This window comes from Apteryx mantelli, chromosome 5 (genome assembly GCF_036417845.1).
Source record: "Apteryx mantelli isolate bAptMan1 chromosome 5, bAptMan1.hap1, whole genome shotgun sequence".
Classification (NCBI taxonomy): domain Eukaryota; kingdom Metazoa; phylum Chordata; class Aves; order Apterygiformes; family Apterygidae; genus Apteryx; species Apteryx mantelli.
In genome coordinates this window covers 38044459-38062575 of record NC_089982.1, presented here as the reverse complement: position 1 = coordinate 38062575, position 18117 = coordinate 38044459, and the positions used below count along the sequence as shown (strand labels likewise).

At 42.6% G+C, this 18117-nt stretch overlaps 1 protein-coding gene across 1 annotated transcript in view; it reads right to left on the bottom strand.

Annotated features, from left to right (window-relative positions):
* Positions 1-10956, bottom strand: part of FHDC1 (FH2 domain containing 1) — a 33267-nt gene extending 22311 nt beyond the window's left edge. Inside the window, exons 1-3 of the mRNA XM_067297826.1 lie at positions 10474-10956; positions 3248-3309; positions 2574-2676 (exon numbers count right to left, since the gene is read on the bottom strand). Coding sequence (XP_067153927.1) covers positions 2574-2676; positions 3248-3309; positions 10474-10956 — 648 coding nt within the window. The remainder of the gene's footprint in view (positions 1-2573; positions 2677-3247; positions 3310-10473) is intronic.
* Between the last annotated feature and the right edge of the window lie 7161 nt (positions 10957-18117).

Here is an 18117-nt window from a genome sequence, read left to right as displayed (position 1 = left end):
GCAGAATAAGGCACACCAGAACAAGTAACCCCACTTCATGTTGGATGTGATGTTGGATACACCAAATACACCAGCAGATGAATCTGTGATGTTGGATTATTTCTACAGGGAGAGGAACTGCACAATTTAGATGTCCTCCCCTTAGCAAAACATGAATCAGTATTCTGGGAGATAGGTACTTAGATTAGGAAGCAGCTAATAAACTAACAAAAAAAGAAGGGGACATAAAAGGGGAACAATTAACTTACATTCAGGGAAAAATGCCAAGATGCACAAACAACAAAAGCTCTGAGGCTCCTACAGAGAAGAAATTCTTCAACTGATCACAGTAAAATTTTAGGAGCAACAGCAGTAAATGAGTTATTGGACCACTTATTCTTTGAGTATTTGAAGCATGAGGACATGAAGGCACTGAACATTTTTCCACACCAGCGGAAGCATTAGTCCATCACTCTCAACTCCCTGCCGCCCCATTCCAGCTCTAGCTGTGGTATTTCGCAGGGCTTCACTCCCAAGAAGTAAAATAATTATGGAGAGAAAAATAGAGGGGAAAGGGGATCTTTCCTTTTCCTGAAGGTGTGTAATGAGATGTCTGAAGCATGGAACTAATTAAATACCATACAAATATTTGCACGAAGGGAACAAGCCTCTTTCTAGCCCTCCCTTGGGAATAGCAACAAATCTAACAATTAAAGCCCCACATCACAAGCTTTAAGTTCTAATACTCCTCTCCACCATAAAATCTCTTGGATTAATTTCTCTACTGACTCCTCAAAAGCACTACTTAAGTGCTTTGTCCCACTGTCTTCAGGGGTAGGCCTGTTGTCAAATCACCTACTAGTCAGAACTAAATGCACTTTTTCACTTGTAAGCAGCAAAACTGGGCATATAAAGCGTCCAGCCGTACTCCAGGCAATCTCTTGTGGATTCAGAAACCGTGCACTACCTACTAACAGCTAGCAGAAGGATATGCTTTCACTACTGTCATGCTCCAAAAGATAAAACTCAGCAGCTTATGTCAGAATTCTATCTGAATTACAACATTTATATTGCACAGGGGAGTACCATATTCTAAAGTTTTTCTACTTGTGTTAAAATAACATCAAAGATCTAAACTAGAAAGACGAAAAGAAGAAAAATACTTTTTTTCAGTCTACTCTGAATGCTCAATATACACAAAATTAACCAGGAATCAGTTTCTCTTAAGCTAGTACTTCTGCTGTTTTCCTCTATCTAATTCTTTCAGAGGGAGAAGATAAGTTCCATTTAAATATAGGAATACATATAGCAAAAGTTAAAAAAAAGGGGGGGGAGGAATAGTTTGAGCACACAAAACTACTTTAAACTTTTTTTTTTTTTTTTTAAGATTAATTACATTTCAAATTGCTGACATCCTCCAACTCTAAAAATCATATTAACAGAACATAGCAACATAACAATAATTCTTACAAGATTCCCTGCAAAAGCAGCCCAGTTTAGGGTTATATGTTTGACAGCAAAATAATAGGACACATGTTTTGCTGTTGACTGCACACGGGATCTAAGATTTGCTGCTGCACAGAGAAAACAGAGTGCTTGGACAGTATGACCTTGAAGTGGTAAAGCATGTGAGCTAAGGCTGATCTATATGCGTGTGTTAACTAGCAATTTCCCAAGTTTCAGCCACTACTTTGATGTGAAGTACTCAACCAATTCTAATGCTAATTATGTCAAATCTGTGGTATACATTTCTTTCAAGTACATACAAATGGGTCAGTGCAAATACACCAGCAGATGTGGAACTGTGCACCATTAAGCAGGACTCCCAACTCAATCTTTGAAGTTTCACCCATTTAATCATGTGAATGGGCTCGGAAGGTGGGACTGCGGGGGGGGGAACAGTACTTGCATGCTGATCGCATGGTGGGCACAGGGACATGGCAGAACATGCTGCTGGTGATTGTACCTTCTAACAGGTCTCTTGGAGTGCTGAGCCACATTAACAAAATCTGTGGGTGCTACACAGTGGCACAGCCTTTCCATCCTGTTGGAACCCAATAACCTGGGCGCAGGTGTGGGCAGATCCTAGATGAACTGAGCAGGTAGCAAACCAGAACAGGGAAGAGGCAGAAGCATAGGGCTGCCAATACTCAAATCGCAGGCACTGCAACAGGGAAGTATGAGGCAGGTGCCAAAGAAGCGAAACTTGATCTGACTGCACTAGGATGTACTTCAGTTCTGAGTTTTCTAACCCCCAGTGCAGAGTTATCTGCACAGTACCCAGGAGGGTTCCAATTCTCGGTGAAGGGTTTATGGGACAAAAGCTCACAAGGGTCATCAAAGAAAAAGAAAAACCTCATCGGTTCTTTCATTAAGAAGCAGCTTAAAAATAAGTGAAATTACTTGGTGTGAAGGAATGATTACACTGCAACCTCAATATCATATGTAAAATGAAGGTTACACCTTTGCACTCAGTGGTTTCCTATTCCCTGACCTCAGGAAGGCTTTGGGATTCCTCATTTACAGACTTTCACCTTGGAATCCCAGACAGCAGAACTGCACAAAAATAAGTTCCATGTAAAACCATTATTTACCTCCTCTGCTTCTGGTAATAATTTAAGAAATTCATGCAGCAATTCAGAACCATAGGGCTCACTTCTTCCATGATAAATATCTTCAATGATGGATTCAGCAGACCTTGAAAAAACAATTGAGCATACACATTTCTAACACTTGCAGGGTGAATAGATGCAGTTGCACAAATTGAAAAAAAAACCATGCCTGTGCTGCTTAAAGGAATTATAATGAGGTTATCTGTATCAGTGTCCACAGCAGCACTATTCTAACACCACTTTCAGTGATGCCTTTATTAAAGAGTAACACTATCAGTGAATAAAGATAGCATTGAAACAATTTGCTCTTAAAAAAAAATTCTCACCTCACCCCCTTCTATTCATTCTTTATACAGAGAAGAAGTCAATGAAAAGCAACTCTCATGCAGTATTACATGAGATATAAGGGTTTCCTTTAACTGCACATGAAAACTCACTTCAACTAGTGAACAGTAGCAAGCTTTGAATATTTGGTCCTAAGGCATAATGGCGCTCAAAACTAAACGTATTAGAAAGCAAATTATGACAAACTTGTACAGAATTGTAAAATCCATAAGGAACAGTGCACAATATACAACATATTTGATAAGAAGTAAAGAGAATTTCACACATCTATCTGTAGCTCGCATTAGCTGAATGGAAAAATCAAATCTTACTTTTTGAATTGTTTGAGAAATATCCCAATATTCATACTTCTTTTTGCATCCAGAATGGAAATCTGAGAGAGAAAGCAAGAAAGATTAATCTATTAATACATAAAAGAAAAGCATATAAAGCAGATACCTTTCCTTCAATTACTACAGATAATTGTTTGCAAACAATTGCCAACAAATCACAAGCCAAATAAATACACAGAGTCACCTCTTTTAAAAAAAAAATCGTATATTACAGAACTAATTTTTACTAGGGAACTATACAGTCCACCCACAACACCTTTTTTCAAGCAAAAAGAAAAAAACATAACAATGTCTGCAAAAGGAATCACGGCAAGTTCTATTTCATTACCAAGTAAAAACATTTTTATAGCTTATTTCATAATGCTGTACCTGTAAAATGTTGCTTTATCAGGTAATATCTTGTACTGCATTTAAGGCCCCACAGCTAGTGAGTACCACACTTCAAAATCCATATATGTCACTGGTTGTGTAATAAATGTCAGCATTGGCTTTCTATAAACAGAGGTCAACCTGCACTACTGACTTCACTCCCATGAACTAGCAGCCATGTTGATCAAACAAAAAGATAAGTAAATCAATCTCAAATCAAAACTTGAGACAGATAATGCTCAAATCTCTTTGCTTTATCTAGAAGCAAACAGAAACCCATAATAAAATAACAATCTCCCTTCACTTTATATTTTAAAGAAGATTTGCTATAGTATCTTGCAGGTGCAATTCTGGAGATTAAGCAGAGAAAAGAATTTAACTTCTCTTCCCTGACTCAATTTTTTAAAAATTTAAAATTTTTTTTTTTTAATGCCAAATAGCTTTCCTTATTGTAACCACATAAAACTACAAATCTGAGATGTTAGCCACTGTTTTAGTGAATCATGTCTCCTAATTTCCTTAAGGTTGAAATTTCACCACAAGCTATTTTGGTGATAACAGCTACAAAAGTCATGAGATTTGCTAGCACAAGAGAATTGTTTCATGTTAACAGTGTCACCCCGCTGCTATAATAAAAGAACTCAGTACACACAGATGTTCAAGACTGCTGCTGGACTCGCATGATGTTTGAGGTTTTGACAACTGGAAAGGTATCTTAACCTCTGTGACAATGTAAGAATTGGAAATATAAATAAAACGTTGGCATTGTCAAGAAACTGAACTAGCCTGGAGCAAGCTGGTGACAGTGAAAATAAAGATATGATTAATGTGCTATCCTCAACACACTTTTGCACATACTAGGAAACAGCCTCCTCCTCAGCTGAAAAAAGTGAATTAAATTAAAAAGTTTACCAAATTTTGGAACTGCCTCTCTCCTGAAACTACCAAAGATGAGAAAACACAAGAAATATCAGAGTATTGTTTTTAATTAGATGATTGCTAGCTTGAAGCCCTTCAGTCTCAGCCTAAGCAAAGATGAGATGAGCATAAGCACAATCAGTCCTCTAATCTCAGGAGTTGAGAAGCCCCCACAGATCATTAACATAGGACAGGTCAAACTATCTCTCCCCCTGCATTATCTGATCTTTTTTCAAATGTTTCACTACAGGGACCTCTCATTGACCTCTCAAACTGCAGCTCCATTCTCTAATTGCCCTGCTCACTGCCTATCTAGATGTGCTACAAGAAAGGACGCTGCATCTTCTAAGCCATTCTTGGCCAAGCTTTATAGCTTGTTCAGGCATTTGTTTGGATCAAAGATTTCTCTGTACTGGTTCAAGCCTATAAATTTTGCCTTCCTCATTTTGGTTTTTGGGTGGATTTTTTTTTTTTTAAACATACTCACACTTAACCTTCTCCACATATCATTTTCAGTCATAATCCATAACTGTTACAATAAGACCAACCATCAGCTGGGTAAACCTTTGGTTTCCACAGCACAACTCAGATTTACACCACTATCTCAAACAAAACTGTTGGGTTTTTTTATTTCTTCTCTTGAAAAAACACAATAGATGATAATGTATAGTGCTGCATTTGCCTTATCAGCACAACATAAAACAAATGCTCTAATCTTTTTATTCTTTTAAGTACCTTACATTCTGCTTGCTCTGTATATGATTCTACACTATAATTTCCTACTTTCCTGTGCAAGCACCTAATCACAATACATGGCTCAGGTTTTGATCATTCTTTGCATGGGGGTCCACTCTAAGATTATAAAAAGTGTTTGAAATATCTGTCACTACTTAACTATCTTGAAGGAGCTTCCAGAAGGGAGAGTGAGGAGAAAGGGGAGCTAGCAGATACTCCAAAAATACAAGTTCCTACTCTTTGCACAAAAACATGGTATCTTCTTTGTCACACTGAATACACACATTCCATATGAGATTTAGAAACTCAGTCTTAACATCTATTCCTAATGTCTACTCTTCTTCCCCATTGAGCTTTCATTTGATTTTGTCGTTACCCAAAGCTGTCTGGATATGATTTCCTATCAAGTTTTCTCTTTTTACCCTTTAAACACTATCCCAGATTTTAATAAAGCCGATCCCTATCTTATATTCATACACACCTGCAATACTGGTGCCAGCACAGCAGGTATCAAATCTCTCTTTGCCACCTAAAAAGATTTTCAAGTGCTGTCCATTGACAATGCTCTCTGTCTTCCTGACTTGTTTCAAGCAGCTACACTGGACTATAACTAAGAACTGAGAACAGAATGCCCTAGTTTCACTGGGACCCTCCATACCAAAGAAAATCTCATATGGTTCCTTATGATTTATTTTAGATAAGTTCAGGAGAATTTTCTCCATTCTCATCTTCCTCGACTCTCCTACCAGAGAAACTATTAAACTTTTGTTTATGCTACTCTGGAAATATTATAACCCCCTCAAATACTTAATACCATCTCAGCACCTGCATCATGCCACACACTTGCCAGCAAACGCAGGTGTCACTGCCTCACAGGCTTGCCACCTCTCTCTCATAAACGGTACAATCCTTGAAGCAAGGACAGCTGATCCACTCATGAATCTGCTTCTTACCAGCATAGTTTTCAAACCAGCGTATATCAGCCTATCTCAATACATTGTGCACTGAAATCTGGAGCAGGAGCAGACAGTGTGGGGTGATAACATATCAGCTGACCAATTTTAATCTACCAGTACAATATGCACTGTTTTAGATGCAGTTGTATGAAGGAAAGGGAAAGGGAAAATTAGCTTGGGTACCATTGTGAAGTTGTGATGATGTTAAGAGGAAACCTACTCCTGAACTCGGACGTAAACTTGCAATCAACAGGAAAGACTCAGAGGAGAATTCTGGGAGACCCAGGAAGCCTCGTTTCAATACTGAGTTTGTAGTGGTTGTCTGCAGAAATGCAATAGGAGTTTCTTGCCACAAGATTGTCAATGAGGAACAGGGACATAAGAACATGGTTTTATGACAGGTAAGTGAAAGCAGAACATTAGATGTATTCTCTGGGTAAGAACAATGCGGTTTCACATGGTGGGATACAGTTTACAAAATTTAGCAAGCATGGAATTATCTGGAGGCACAGGATCAGTGCTGGAGATGAGGAAGGATGCAGACAACTTCCTGCTTCAGTTTCCAGTTCACTTTATAACGCTAATCATCACTGTTGAGTTTAATACTTTGGGCTCTGTTCCCCGAGTCACACACACTGCCTGGAGTGGCTGAGGAAAGGCGCAGTTCCATAGTGCATTTGAGTGAACCTAGCAGCTCACTACCACCCAAAAGGGCTATCCTACTCCATCCTGTTCTCCCTGCCACGTTCCTGGCCTGCTCCTTCCCTTAGGCTGGCACTGGTGGATTCTGCTGGATTAAAGGGTTGATTCAGCTCTCAAGAAGATGGAATGAGCATCAGAGCCAGCACAGGGAAAACAGAGAGAAGGCATGTCCAGGAGGGGAGAAGAGACATATCCTGTTTGCCCCTTCCATCTTCCTTCTCTCTCCTCCTCCTCTCCTGTCTTTTGCACAGGCTCTAAAATTCACAGGACCCTTACATGAGCCATCTAAACTCACTAAAATAATAGAAACTACCCCAGTAGAAAACAAACGAAAACCCACCAGTGTTCTGCTGGGTTACTGATTTTAATCTGTTTACAGAGGGTCCAATGAGTGCCAGTGCAAGCACACAGATGAGTGGGAGTGGGAGGCAGGAGCAGGGAAGCTCATAGGAGAAAGCAAGATCAGCTCCCTTCGCTGGTCATGAGCTGGTTCTGCCTACTCCGCTGCCAGGTTAGCTACAGTCTAGTGAATGCATGCTGTGCCATGCTGTGCCACCACCAAGGATGCTCAATGTAAATTGGAGCTGGTGCGTAGACTAAACTCTTCATCACCTATTTTTCAGAGGCTCAAACTACATGAAACCACAGAGCAAATTCAGCTCTTAGTTAAGGAAACGTTAATTAATCTCCTAAGGGTTTGGTGAGGGATTGTTTTTGAAAAGGAAATCATTTGCTCAAATGTCCAAAGGGACTTCTGTTACGATGATGAAGTTTAGTACTGAGACTCCAGAACTGGGTTTCAATAACCTGAGCTGTGTACCTACCTTCTCCATACAGAGCGCTAGAAAGTGAATTAAAAGGACACGCGATTCTGTAAGTTCCTACACAAAGAGAGAACTTTTTTCCAGAACTGCTCATGCATTTCATCCAGTGATAAATGGATAATCAACAGTGATCTCTGGAGAACGAACGAACCCACGAAACTCCTCCACTCTCCCTGGGGAGTGCCCTCATCACCACCTAACTCTTCACCACTCCCACTGAAGCTACACCACGGCACAGAGAGGTACACAGCTTGAGCAAAAAGAGCACTTGTCTCTGGCCATGAACAAGTACAGCACTTTGGAGGCATCCTGATTTTTTTCAGGTTTGGACCTCACTGATACTTGAATTTTAGGCACTTGAAGTTATCACGAAAACTTGCTGTTGACATCCTAAAGCAACCAGGTTAATTCCATTATTTAAACTTGAAAGAGCATTTTTCACCGCTCTATCATAAAGCACTTTCTAACATCATTTGTGTTTTACACATAAAGGAACAGAGGTACTGAAATGCAAAATATCTTGTCCACCTTCTTCTATTAGGCCAGAGGCATAGCCAAGTCAGCTTCCTCAGCTGTAGGCTAATGCTCCCTCCACAAGGTCACAGGGTTGTTGTGTACTCCTCAGCCTGTCCTTGGTTCCTTGCAACATCTATACATTTTATTACAGTGAACTGAGGATAACCATCATATTTTAAAACATGAAAGTAAGTGAGTGGTGGCTTACAGCACCAGAAATCACAAACACTGCCTGTGCCTCAAATCTCAACATGTTTGCTGAATGATGGCTACAGTAACTTTAAACACGCAAGCTATAGCATGTCTGTGCTTCTCCATTTCCATTAACATACAGCATTTCAGGACTATCTCCTTCCTTCCTTCCTCACTAAGCAACTAATTCTGCAAAATCCATTAACACACAAGAAATTGCTCATTGCTGTCTGACACATTGTTGCAGCATGCTTGGCATTGGCTTAGCAGCCAGCTAGAATTTTTGGCACTTGAGCAGCATAAGCCGCTCATCAAGGCAAGCCATATACCCTTACTCCCTGCCATCTGCAGAGGCCGTGTGGGAGCCCTGAACCAGGGTGGATGGGCATCAAGCAGCAGAGATGCACTGGACCACCCTATCAGCTCCAGTGTGTGCGCAGATGCATTAACTTGTAGCAAGGCAGATTTTTGTTTCCAAGAGATTGTATCTTGGAGACTACTTGTTTTGCAGACCTCTAATTCGAATCTCTAACATCACGCTGCACCTCCCCAGGATGTACCAGGTTTCAGGCAGTGCACAGAAACACAGGAGCTTTAGAATACACTGGGGTTTTCTCTACCCCAACTACTGTACACTAGGGGCTACACTCTGTCGCCATGTGAAATTTATCATCATTTTTGCTACATCTAGGTTTTTAATACACGACAATCCCGGAAGAGGATTTCTTTGAAAACATCCTCGAAGGGGTTCTATACATCTACGTGCAGGACAGGAAGGTCGCTTGCTGCAATGAGATATCCTGATCTAAAGATGAACATAGACCGAAAATAGTTTAGAGATGAATGACTACCTCCGAAGCTGGCCTCAACTACTCCTTCCCAATGTAGGGCTTCAGTCTGCAATACTCATGCCTGTTTTAAATCCCTTATTTTGGTCTACATACAATGCACTTAGTGGACACTATCAGTACATGAGTTTCTCAGTTTGTCTTTTTTATTTTATTTTGATATATTTTGAATTCTGCAAGATACTTCAACTTCGATTCCCCATTTTCTCACTAAAAACTGGTACATAGTTCCATCTGTCAACCCTATGCCCTCTGTATTTTGTTTACAAGCCAGCATGCATATAGAGAGACAAGGGTGCTCAAATCTGCATTTCTACACAGAAAGATCACTTGAGACAATGCAGTTTAGGCCTCACAAAGAGGCTGCCCATAAATCACAATTTAACAACTAGAAGCATTACTTATCAGTTCACTGGAGAATGTCTCAACTGAAAAGTGCTTGGAATATACCTTCTCCCCACTAGAAACGAAATCAATAACAATCTTTAGATTATGCCAGAAAGTCAAGCAGGCTATTTTAATGTCCAGAAAAGGCAAAGCAGACACAACAAAGCATTCACTGGAGTGAAAGCAACATTCATTAGAATCAAAATCTTTAAATTATCTTATTAAGTAACAAATATCCTTAACCATCATATTATGTTTTTTTTGTTTTATTTCCTGCTGTATTGGTACTTCCCTTCTTAGATGTTTCTGGACATATTAATTCTTGCAGGAGGACTCTCTTGCCTGATACATGTTTGCATACAGAACATATTGACAACTGACACAAGGGAAGAGCTGAAGAGAAAAATTACAGTGAAGTGCACTTCTGTTCCACACTGAAAACTCAAGGACTAACCAGTGAGAGCAAGTACAGATGCCTTCAGCTCCCTTCACTTATTTATGTATTAATTTTAGCAGGTGATCAAATCACAGCACTTATCAAATTAAAATAATAAGATACTGCTAGCTCTTTGAAAAACAAATTTGTACCAATAAGAACAAAGAGTTTATCCTCTCTGTTGTTCCGCTCCCCTCAAATCAAGACAAATTTGCAGTAACAATGAACCATAGGAGAGAAATGGATAAACTAAGGCCAGTCAGAATTCACACCAATTCCTACCGCATTACGTAAGAGAGAGATTTTTGCTTCAGATTCTTACCTCTTCTTTAGCCTCTTTAAATGAAGACTTTAAAGATCGACTTCTGGGGTCTTGGGGCTTGGTTTCTTCCTGCTGCCCAAAGAGTTCCTCTATCGTCTTTGTATCAATCTGATACTGTGGTCTTGCAGCAATTGTCCAGATATTGGTTTTCCCACGGACTTGCTCTTCGGGGATAGTTTTCCAGAAGAAGCTCCGCATTCGTTTCTTTTTGCTGTGGTTGTCATGCCCATTTACCAGTTGTGGTGGCAGGGGCAGGTTGGGCCCGGGCAGTGGAGGAGGAGGGGGTGGGGGGGGCGGCATGCCTGGGGGGAGCGGAGGGGGCGGGGGGGCCCCTGTCAGGGGACATGGCGGAGGGGGTGGCGGTGCCGACGGCTGGGGAAGCAGAGATGCTGTCGTCGTGTCCTCATTCATCAATCCCGTTGCAACTGAAATAGTCCCATTCTCTTTATCATTGACCAAGGAGAGACAATTCATAACATGCATTTTATGGCCTCTCCAGAGAGGAGAGTGTTACTTCCTTAGATCAGTTTGAAACACTGAATAGTGCAGCAGCAATTTATATCACACTCTTTCAAACTCTAGTCTGCCAGCAGCAGCAACACAAGGCGGGACTGTACCATGTCTGCAACCTGCAACAAAGGACAATAAGGAAACTCAGGCAGGAGAGACTGAATATTGTCCCTTGTGCTGAAAATATACTAGAATTAAGGTATAACAGCTATCAGTCTTTTAATCTAGAAGGAAAAATTAGTGAATCCTTCCCAGGGCTAGATTTCAAATATTTGTGGGGACCTAGATGTCAATAATATACATACAAATATGAACCCCTCTTAAATGGCCCACAGTAGCTACTGAACCCATCTATTAATCTCTGTTCAGTGTAATTTTATAAGAGAATGTACTTATTCTCAGTTCTTAAAACAAACACATATTCTTCAGATGTTAATTTTAGATTTTTAAAGGGTGATTACACACACAGTTAGAAAATACAACTATTGATTACAGTACTGGATTAACTGGATCACATAGATTCTGTCTGAATCCTTTTAATTCAAAGTTTAAAGCCAAGCTATATTAAAATAATGAACAATATGTGGGACAATTTAACAATCTAGCCTAATGTACTGCTTTTTTACCTTAACAGTTTTCATGTGATTCTCAGTAAAGGAAAAACAGTATGCAGCCCCTAAACTCTGTGTGTTCACTGAGCATACATTTTCAGCATTTACATTTTACCATCACTAGTTGGGTTATGCTACTGACTGAACTCACTAATAGAAGAAAGACTGCAGTTTGATTAAGCTCTCTCTTATAATTTACTTCAGTATCAAGGTTACCATAGCTAGTTCAATAAGCACAGAGAGAGAGGATAGAAGAACAAATAGGAACATTAACTTACACATCTTAAGCACTGTACATATGCAAAGCTTTAAATACTTAAGAAAGCTTTTATATCTAGATTACCTCATAAAGTAGCTTAACAGGAATCACAAGAGTTTTGAGCAACGTTTCTTATAATTTCTCCTGCTAAAAGATACTGTTATTGACAGTAAACCTTTAAGTAGTATAATTTCTGTAAAAAGCACCATTTTGACAAGCCACAACTATTAAAAAGTCCTTCTTTCTTAATGATATATTTCTCAGAGAAAACACATTAAGATTATTTCAAATATAGCCAAATGAAGAATTCCATGTTTTAATGAAAATATTTAAGTTACCTCAAAAGGATTTTGGGAATTTACTAAAAATCAGTGATACTGCACAGTAAAAATTTAGACGGAATTGAGGAAAGACAGTCACTGAGCAAAAATCACAGAAAAAGTTGAAGTAATACACTGGCACCAGAATAACACCAAATCAAAAATTTGGCACCGATTTAGCTGTATGCCTGTTCAGCAGGGTTTACACGGAACTGATACCAATCCAGCTCTATCTGACATCGTGTAATAGTGACGAAAACCTTCATTATTTTTGCCAGAGATCCATCATTACAGTGTTCATGAAAAAACAGACCCAAGTCACAGAAACAAGCCTCAGGGCAAGTTCTCATCTGGTCGGTAAGGGCTCTGATACTCACAGCTTCACTGAAGCCAACAGAAATTGACACAAAATGACCCACTTCACCTCTCTTTCTCAAAAACATGCACAAATATCTATGAACTTGGTTTTGCTTTTTCTGACCTTATACCTTACATTATCAAGGTACTTATGAGAATGGAAAACATACAAAAATCATGGGAGATTCAAGGTGTAGGAATGAAGGAAAATATTTTAATGACAGGATAAAAAGGGGAAGAGCTACAAAGAAAGTGGATCAGAACAGAGAGTTTCAAAATTAAATTAGCATTAATACCCAGCTGCTATTACAGAGTTCTCTATGTTCAATCCTCTCCTCCAAGCTCATGATCACAGAAACACAAAAGCATTAAAAAAGTAAGTGCAAGGTGGTGGGAAGAGATTAACCATTCAAAGCAATTAAACATTGCATTAATTTAAAAAGATACTGAACTTGGAAAAAAATCTTTTCTTCCCTCTCATTTATTTAAAAATGAAAAAGTATTAGCTAGTCTTTCACCATCACAAAGCAGTGTTCAACAGCTATGATTTTCTAACTCTTATTCCCACAAATTAAAAAGAAAAAGAGAGGGAGAGAGAGTGGCCATACCCCTGGGCATCACATAAGAACCTGATTTAGAAACTTCCAAGAAATCTAGGTGCTTTAAGAGGATGGGATCAAGTTCTAATGAAACAAAGTTGTAGGCGATGAATCATCAGAGTCCCAGTGCTAACACACAAGAATGGAAAATGATTGATCTCAGACCTGAGGTGCTTCTGAGTTAGACAAGGGATGCTCCTAGTGAAAGGAGTGGAGAATGCAAAAGGAATTCCCCCCACCCCCCACCCCAACCTAGATGTAAAGACAGATAGAGCAGGAAAAACTGTTTTCAAGCCATCATGGGAACCTATACTGCTTCAGATGAGGTAGGACCAGGAAAGACGACGACACAACCTGTGGAACGAAGGCAAGGAAGGAAAGGCACCACGCAAACACCAGCACTCAGCCTTGTCTTCTGGCAGATGAGCACGACAGGTGACAGAGGTCACCTGCTTTTAACAGAAACACCGTATTCTCAAGTTACCAGATACCTGGAAACTAGTCAAAATTGCCTTCTCTTGCCATCTGTCAGAGGAGCAGCTTGAAGACGTACCAGAGTCCCCGCCATGACCGTGGGTGGGAGGCGCGAGAAGCTGGCAGCCGGGGGCCGGCTCTGGGCAGCTTGTTGCTATCAGCAGGTGTCTTCCAGCAGGAAGTATGGTGCAAGGAGGTGGGGAACAACACAGCCACCCCAACTGCTAACTATAGATCACCAAGACACCGGCACCAGGATGCATAATAAAACCCAAGCACAATTTTAACTCCCAAGGTTCCTCTCTGCAGTTTTTAAAGCATTAAAGAGACCTAAGAACAAATGTTTAAGATGGCTCAATTACATCTCATTACCGCAGGTTTGTTATCCAAAGCAGTTTGAGAAGCAAAAGAGTTCTACAGTAATGTCTTTAGTGCACGTTTTAATTGTGTCCGTATTTGGCATAAAAGAAGTATTTTATTTCTTTGTTTCACACATTGTTTTAGTCAACTTAATCTAACCAGTAAATTTATTTCAAAGTTACAGGGTGGGGACAACTTTCTCCCCAGGTCAGAAGACAAACACTCTAAAGTAATTTGTTTCTTGCAAAAAAGGCATTTGCCACCGAGACGGACGTAAACTATATTTGCATACGAAAATTAACAGGTGAGATGTACGGTGTGCTGAAGAGCATCTTATAATTCATTCTGCAAGATATTATTCTGTTTAACTCATGCCTTATGTTCTCCACTGCCCATGTTTTTCTATCAGGCATCCTCCAAATTCTCATGAGAACAACACCAATCTCGACACCAAAGCCCAGCCACAGTATTTGGATGTCTGGGTCCCAGCAATAGCTGCGCCAAAAAGTAAATGGAGCAGCGAGTTGCCAACCACAGATAAAGCAAACTGCAAACACTGCCTCACGCAACCAGCTGTTGGGCTTGCCAAAGCGCGTGGGTTACGCAGAATAAACAGCTCACGCTATCGCGGCAACTCAACGCTTAACGCACCCTGCTGCGAGCCGGGCAGAGCGCGGGCTCTCTCGCGGCCGGGCGGGGAAGGAAACCCCTCGCGGGGGCAGGCGGCGGCGGCGGACAGGGGCTCCCACGCCCGGCCCAGAGACGACGGCTCCATCAGGGGACGCGCCCCACCGGCCCCTCCCGCCAGCGGCGGCCGCGCGAAGCCCGCCGCGAGGAGCCGCGGTGCCGCCAGCCCCCCCCGCCGCCCGCCGCTCCCGGCCCCAACGGCCGCCGCCAACGGCCGCCCCGGCCCGCAGGGGGCGCCCGCGCCCCGCCCCGCCCAGCGAGGGGCCGGGCCCTTCCCCTCCCCTCCCCGGGGGGAGCAGGGGCGGTGGGGGGGAGGGGGAGTCGGCCCGATGTGACCCCACAGCAAGCCTGGGCCGGGTTCGGGGCGCGGGAGGCTCCCGCTGCCGCCGCCCCTGCGCCGCCGGAGCGGGACGAGGGCGGCGGTGACCCCGCTCCCGGCTCGCCCGCCGCGCGGCCGCCCCCGGCGCTTTGTCCCCGCCACCGCCGCCCGCCGCTCACCTCCGCGCCGGGGGCGCCGCGAAGAGGAAGAAGAGGAGGAGGAGGAGGAGGAGGAGGAGGAGGAGGGCGGCCCGGTGCGCTGCCCCCGCCGCTGCGCGCTGCCGCCCGCCTCTCCCCGCGGTGCCGCGGCCGCGCCGCCGGCAGCGGGCGGGCGGGGGCAGCGCGCAGGCGCGGGCGGGGCGCGCCAGGTGACAGCGGCCCTGCCCCCGGCCCCGCCCCGCCCCGCCCGCGGGAGGCCCCGCCCCCCGCCTCTTGCCCCACGCAGCAGCGGAGCGGAGGGGGGCGGCAGCGGCCCCAGCAAACCGCTCTGCGGCAGCGCTTTAGTCCTACCGCTCCCGCGCCGTCACATCAGCGCGGCTCTGAGGAGGCGCTTTACTTATTCCGGACAAACTTATTCCGGACTAAAACTTCACCTGGGGAATTGAAATCAATACACGGGGCAGCTTCCTGGAGCCAAAATACCATCTGCGCAATATGTAGCTAATGCAAGTATTTTGCCAAGAGAGTAAAAGCCATCCTCTTTCAAAAATAAAAACATTTTTTCCAAAAAGAAAGCATAGGTGAAGAACTTTAGTCATCTCAAATATACAAATTGTCGCAGGTGAGGCCTTGCAACGATTCAGGTTAGAGGCTGCCCAGTGCCATTTTTAAATCAAACTTGACAAAGCTACTACTTCAACAGCCGAGTTTAAAAAATATACAGAAGCAAAGGAGGAAGGAAAACGGTCACTAATAAAGCAGACCTACCACGTTTCCTCTGCTCGCTTTCACCGGGCTCTGGGATAGGGGGCAGGACGCACCCCACACTCACAGTGCCGGGATCTAACACAAAGCGCAGAGCCGGACCGGGCTAAGCCGGGCTGGCTGACCCGTTTCCCTTCCATTTAGGAGCGCAGCTACTAGGGGGTTTCCTAGCAAGAGCACAGCCCACCCCAGCTGGGGCTGGAAGCCTAACCGTTTGACTTGCTTGATTTTAAAAAGTATTAAAACCAAAGGAAAATTTAAGTAACGTGATCTCAGGAACATCGTCACTTAACCTCTAAAATTAATCGAGTGAAAACAGCTCAGCCGCAGTAAAGGGCAATTCACGTCATCGCACACATCCCCTAACTCGCGGGGCTTGCAGCAGCTGGGAGTCCGCGCTCGGCCACAGCCAGCGCCGCCATCCCTCGAGAGCACATGGTCGCCAGCAAGGGCGGCCGCACTGAAGCGCAGCCCTGCTTGGGCTGAACGCACTTGTGCAGGGACCAAGACAACTTGTTTTCGTTGCTGCGAGCCACAAGCTCAAATATTCATTCTAAAAGACTGAAAGTACAAGCCAAGAGACTTACATAATGCCATTGTATTAAAATAAACAAACAAATAAATAAATAAGCACACCAACACACAAAAAAGAGGGCAACAGAGGACCAGTGAGCTAGTCCAGATGTGAAGCTAAGCTCCCAACTTTTTCTCTCCATTTGGGTTTTTTTCCAGAACCTTTCCAAAACAATTTTAGCAGGTTAGGTTGTTTTCCCCTTAAAAAGTACTGCTTGTGACATTAGGGTAGTTGTTACCCAGCCTTGTCTGTGGAGAAAACACAAAAGCAAAGTCAATTCCAAAATACAAAATGGTATGTGAGGATGCAAAAGATGCATTAAGACAAGACTTTTGCAATTCATAAATCAATAGTGAATATTTGCTCAAAAAAAGGTTTTGTTCAAAGTTAAATCTGGATTAGGTTCTGGATGCATTTCACTCCAATTTAAAAAAATCAGCATAGTGTACCAGACACCTAATTTATGTATTGCACCTTCCCATATAATAATAGTTAGCATATATATTAACTAGGTATAAAGTTATTGTAAGCTATTCCATTATTTAAAATTCTGAAACCAAGGGGAGTTTGATTCAAATTTGTCAGAGCATCACAAAGTAGGACTAAACATTCCAAGCCTCCACACACAAGCTTTTGTACACCAGCATTACAAAACCCTGATGAAACATATAGATTCTCATACCCTACTGCAACACTTTCCAACATTTTTCTGGTTTGTGAATGCTACATGTTTTCCAGTGGACTTATTTACAATGAATTGAAGCTTACAGGTTTGCTTGTCTCCTTCGTGAAGTTTTGCAGACTGCTTAGAAATAGCCCAGGGACCCCCAGTGGGCTGCAGATCATAAGCTGAACACCCCAACCTATAGGTTTCTGCTAAGAGATACCTGGATTCAAATCGCCTCCAGCAGAAAAGGGCCTCGATCCCAAGGCTCCAGCATCCTTGCTGGGTGCTCCAGCCATCAGGTTATGAGGTATAAAATGATCTAAGCTCTGTTTTACACCTTAAATTCTCAGAGATTGTTAGATTGAACACAGCTAGGTAGAGCGCTGTGCTGTTGGAGCGCAGTAGCTGTGGCGTGAGATCCTCGCAAGACTGCCAGTTGGGAAAGTCACCATGGCAAAAGCATAGGGTAAATGCAAACTGCTGGATATCATCAAGATACTTACGATTGTGTCCACAATGCATCCCGGGATTTAGGCAACTCTACGGTTAGATGGCAATTAGGAAATTTTGTGAGTGTCAGTGGAACATCAATTCTGGATTTAGTTACCCAGAGAGGCTTAGCTGAATCTGAAGCCTTAGCTGCCAAACTCTATCGACCATAGACAACCTGCAGCTTTTCCATCTCACCCATTTGGCCAGATTTGAGCCCATTCCCCACAGGAAATGCACTTCTGATACAGATACAATCACCCCCCAGGCATGAAGGTACTAGACCTTTTCCGAGAAAAAACTCTCTTGAGTTAGAAATGTATATAACAATATACATGTATTACTGTATTTTTCACCCTACACCCTCTTTCAGAAGTAAGAACAATTTTGGCTGATTTTTACCTAAAAAATCTAAACACCCAGCAAGCAAAGATTTTGCCCACATGGTTAAAATTTGTCAGAGTTGCAAGCAACTGAAAACAGGTCTTCACAGTA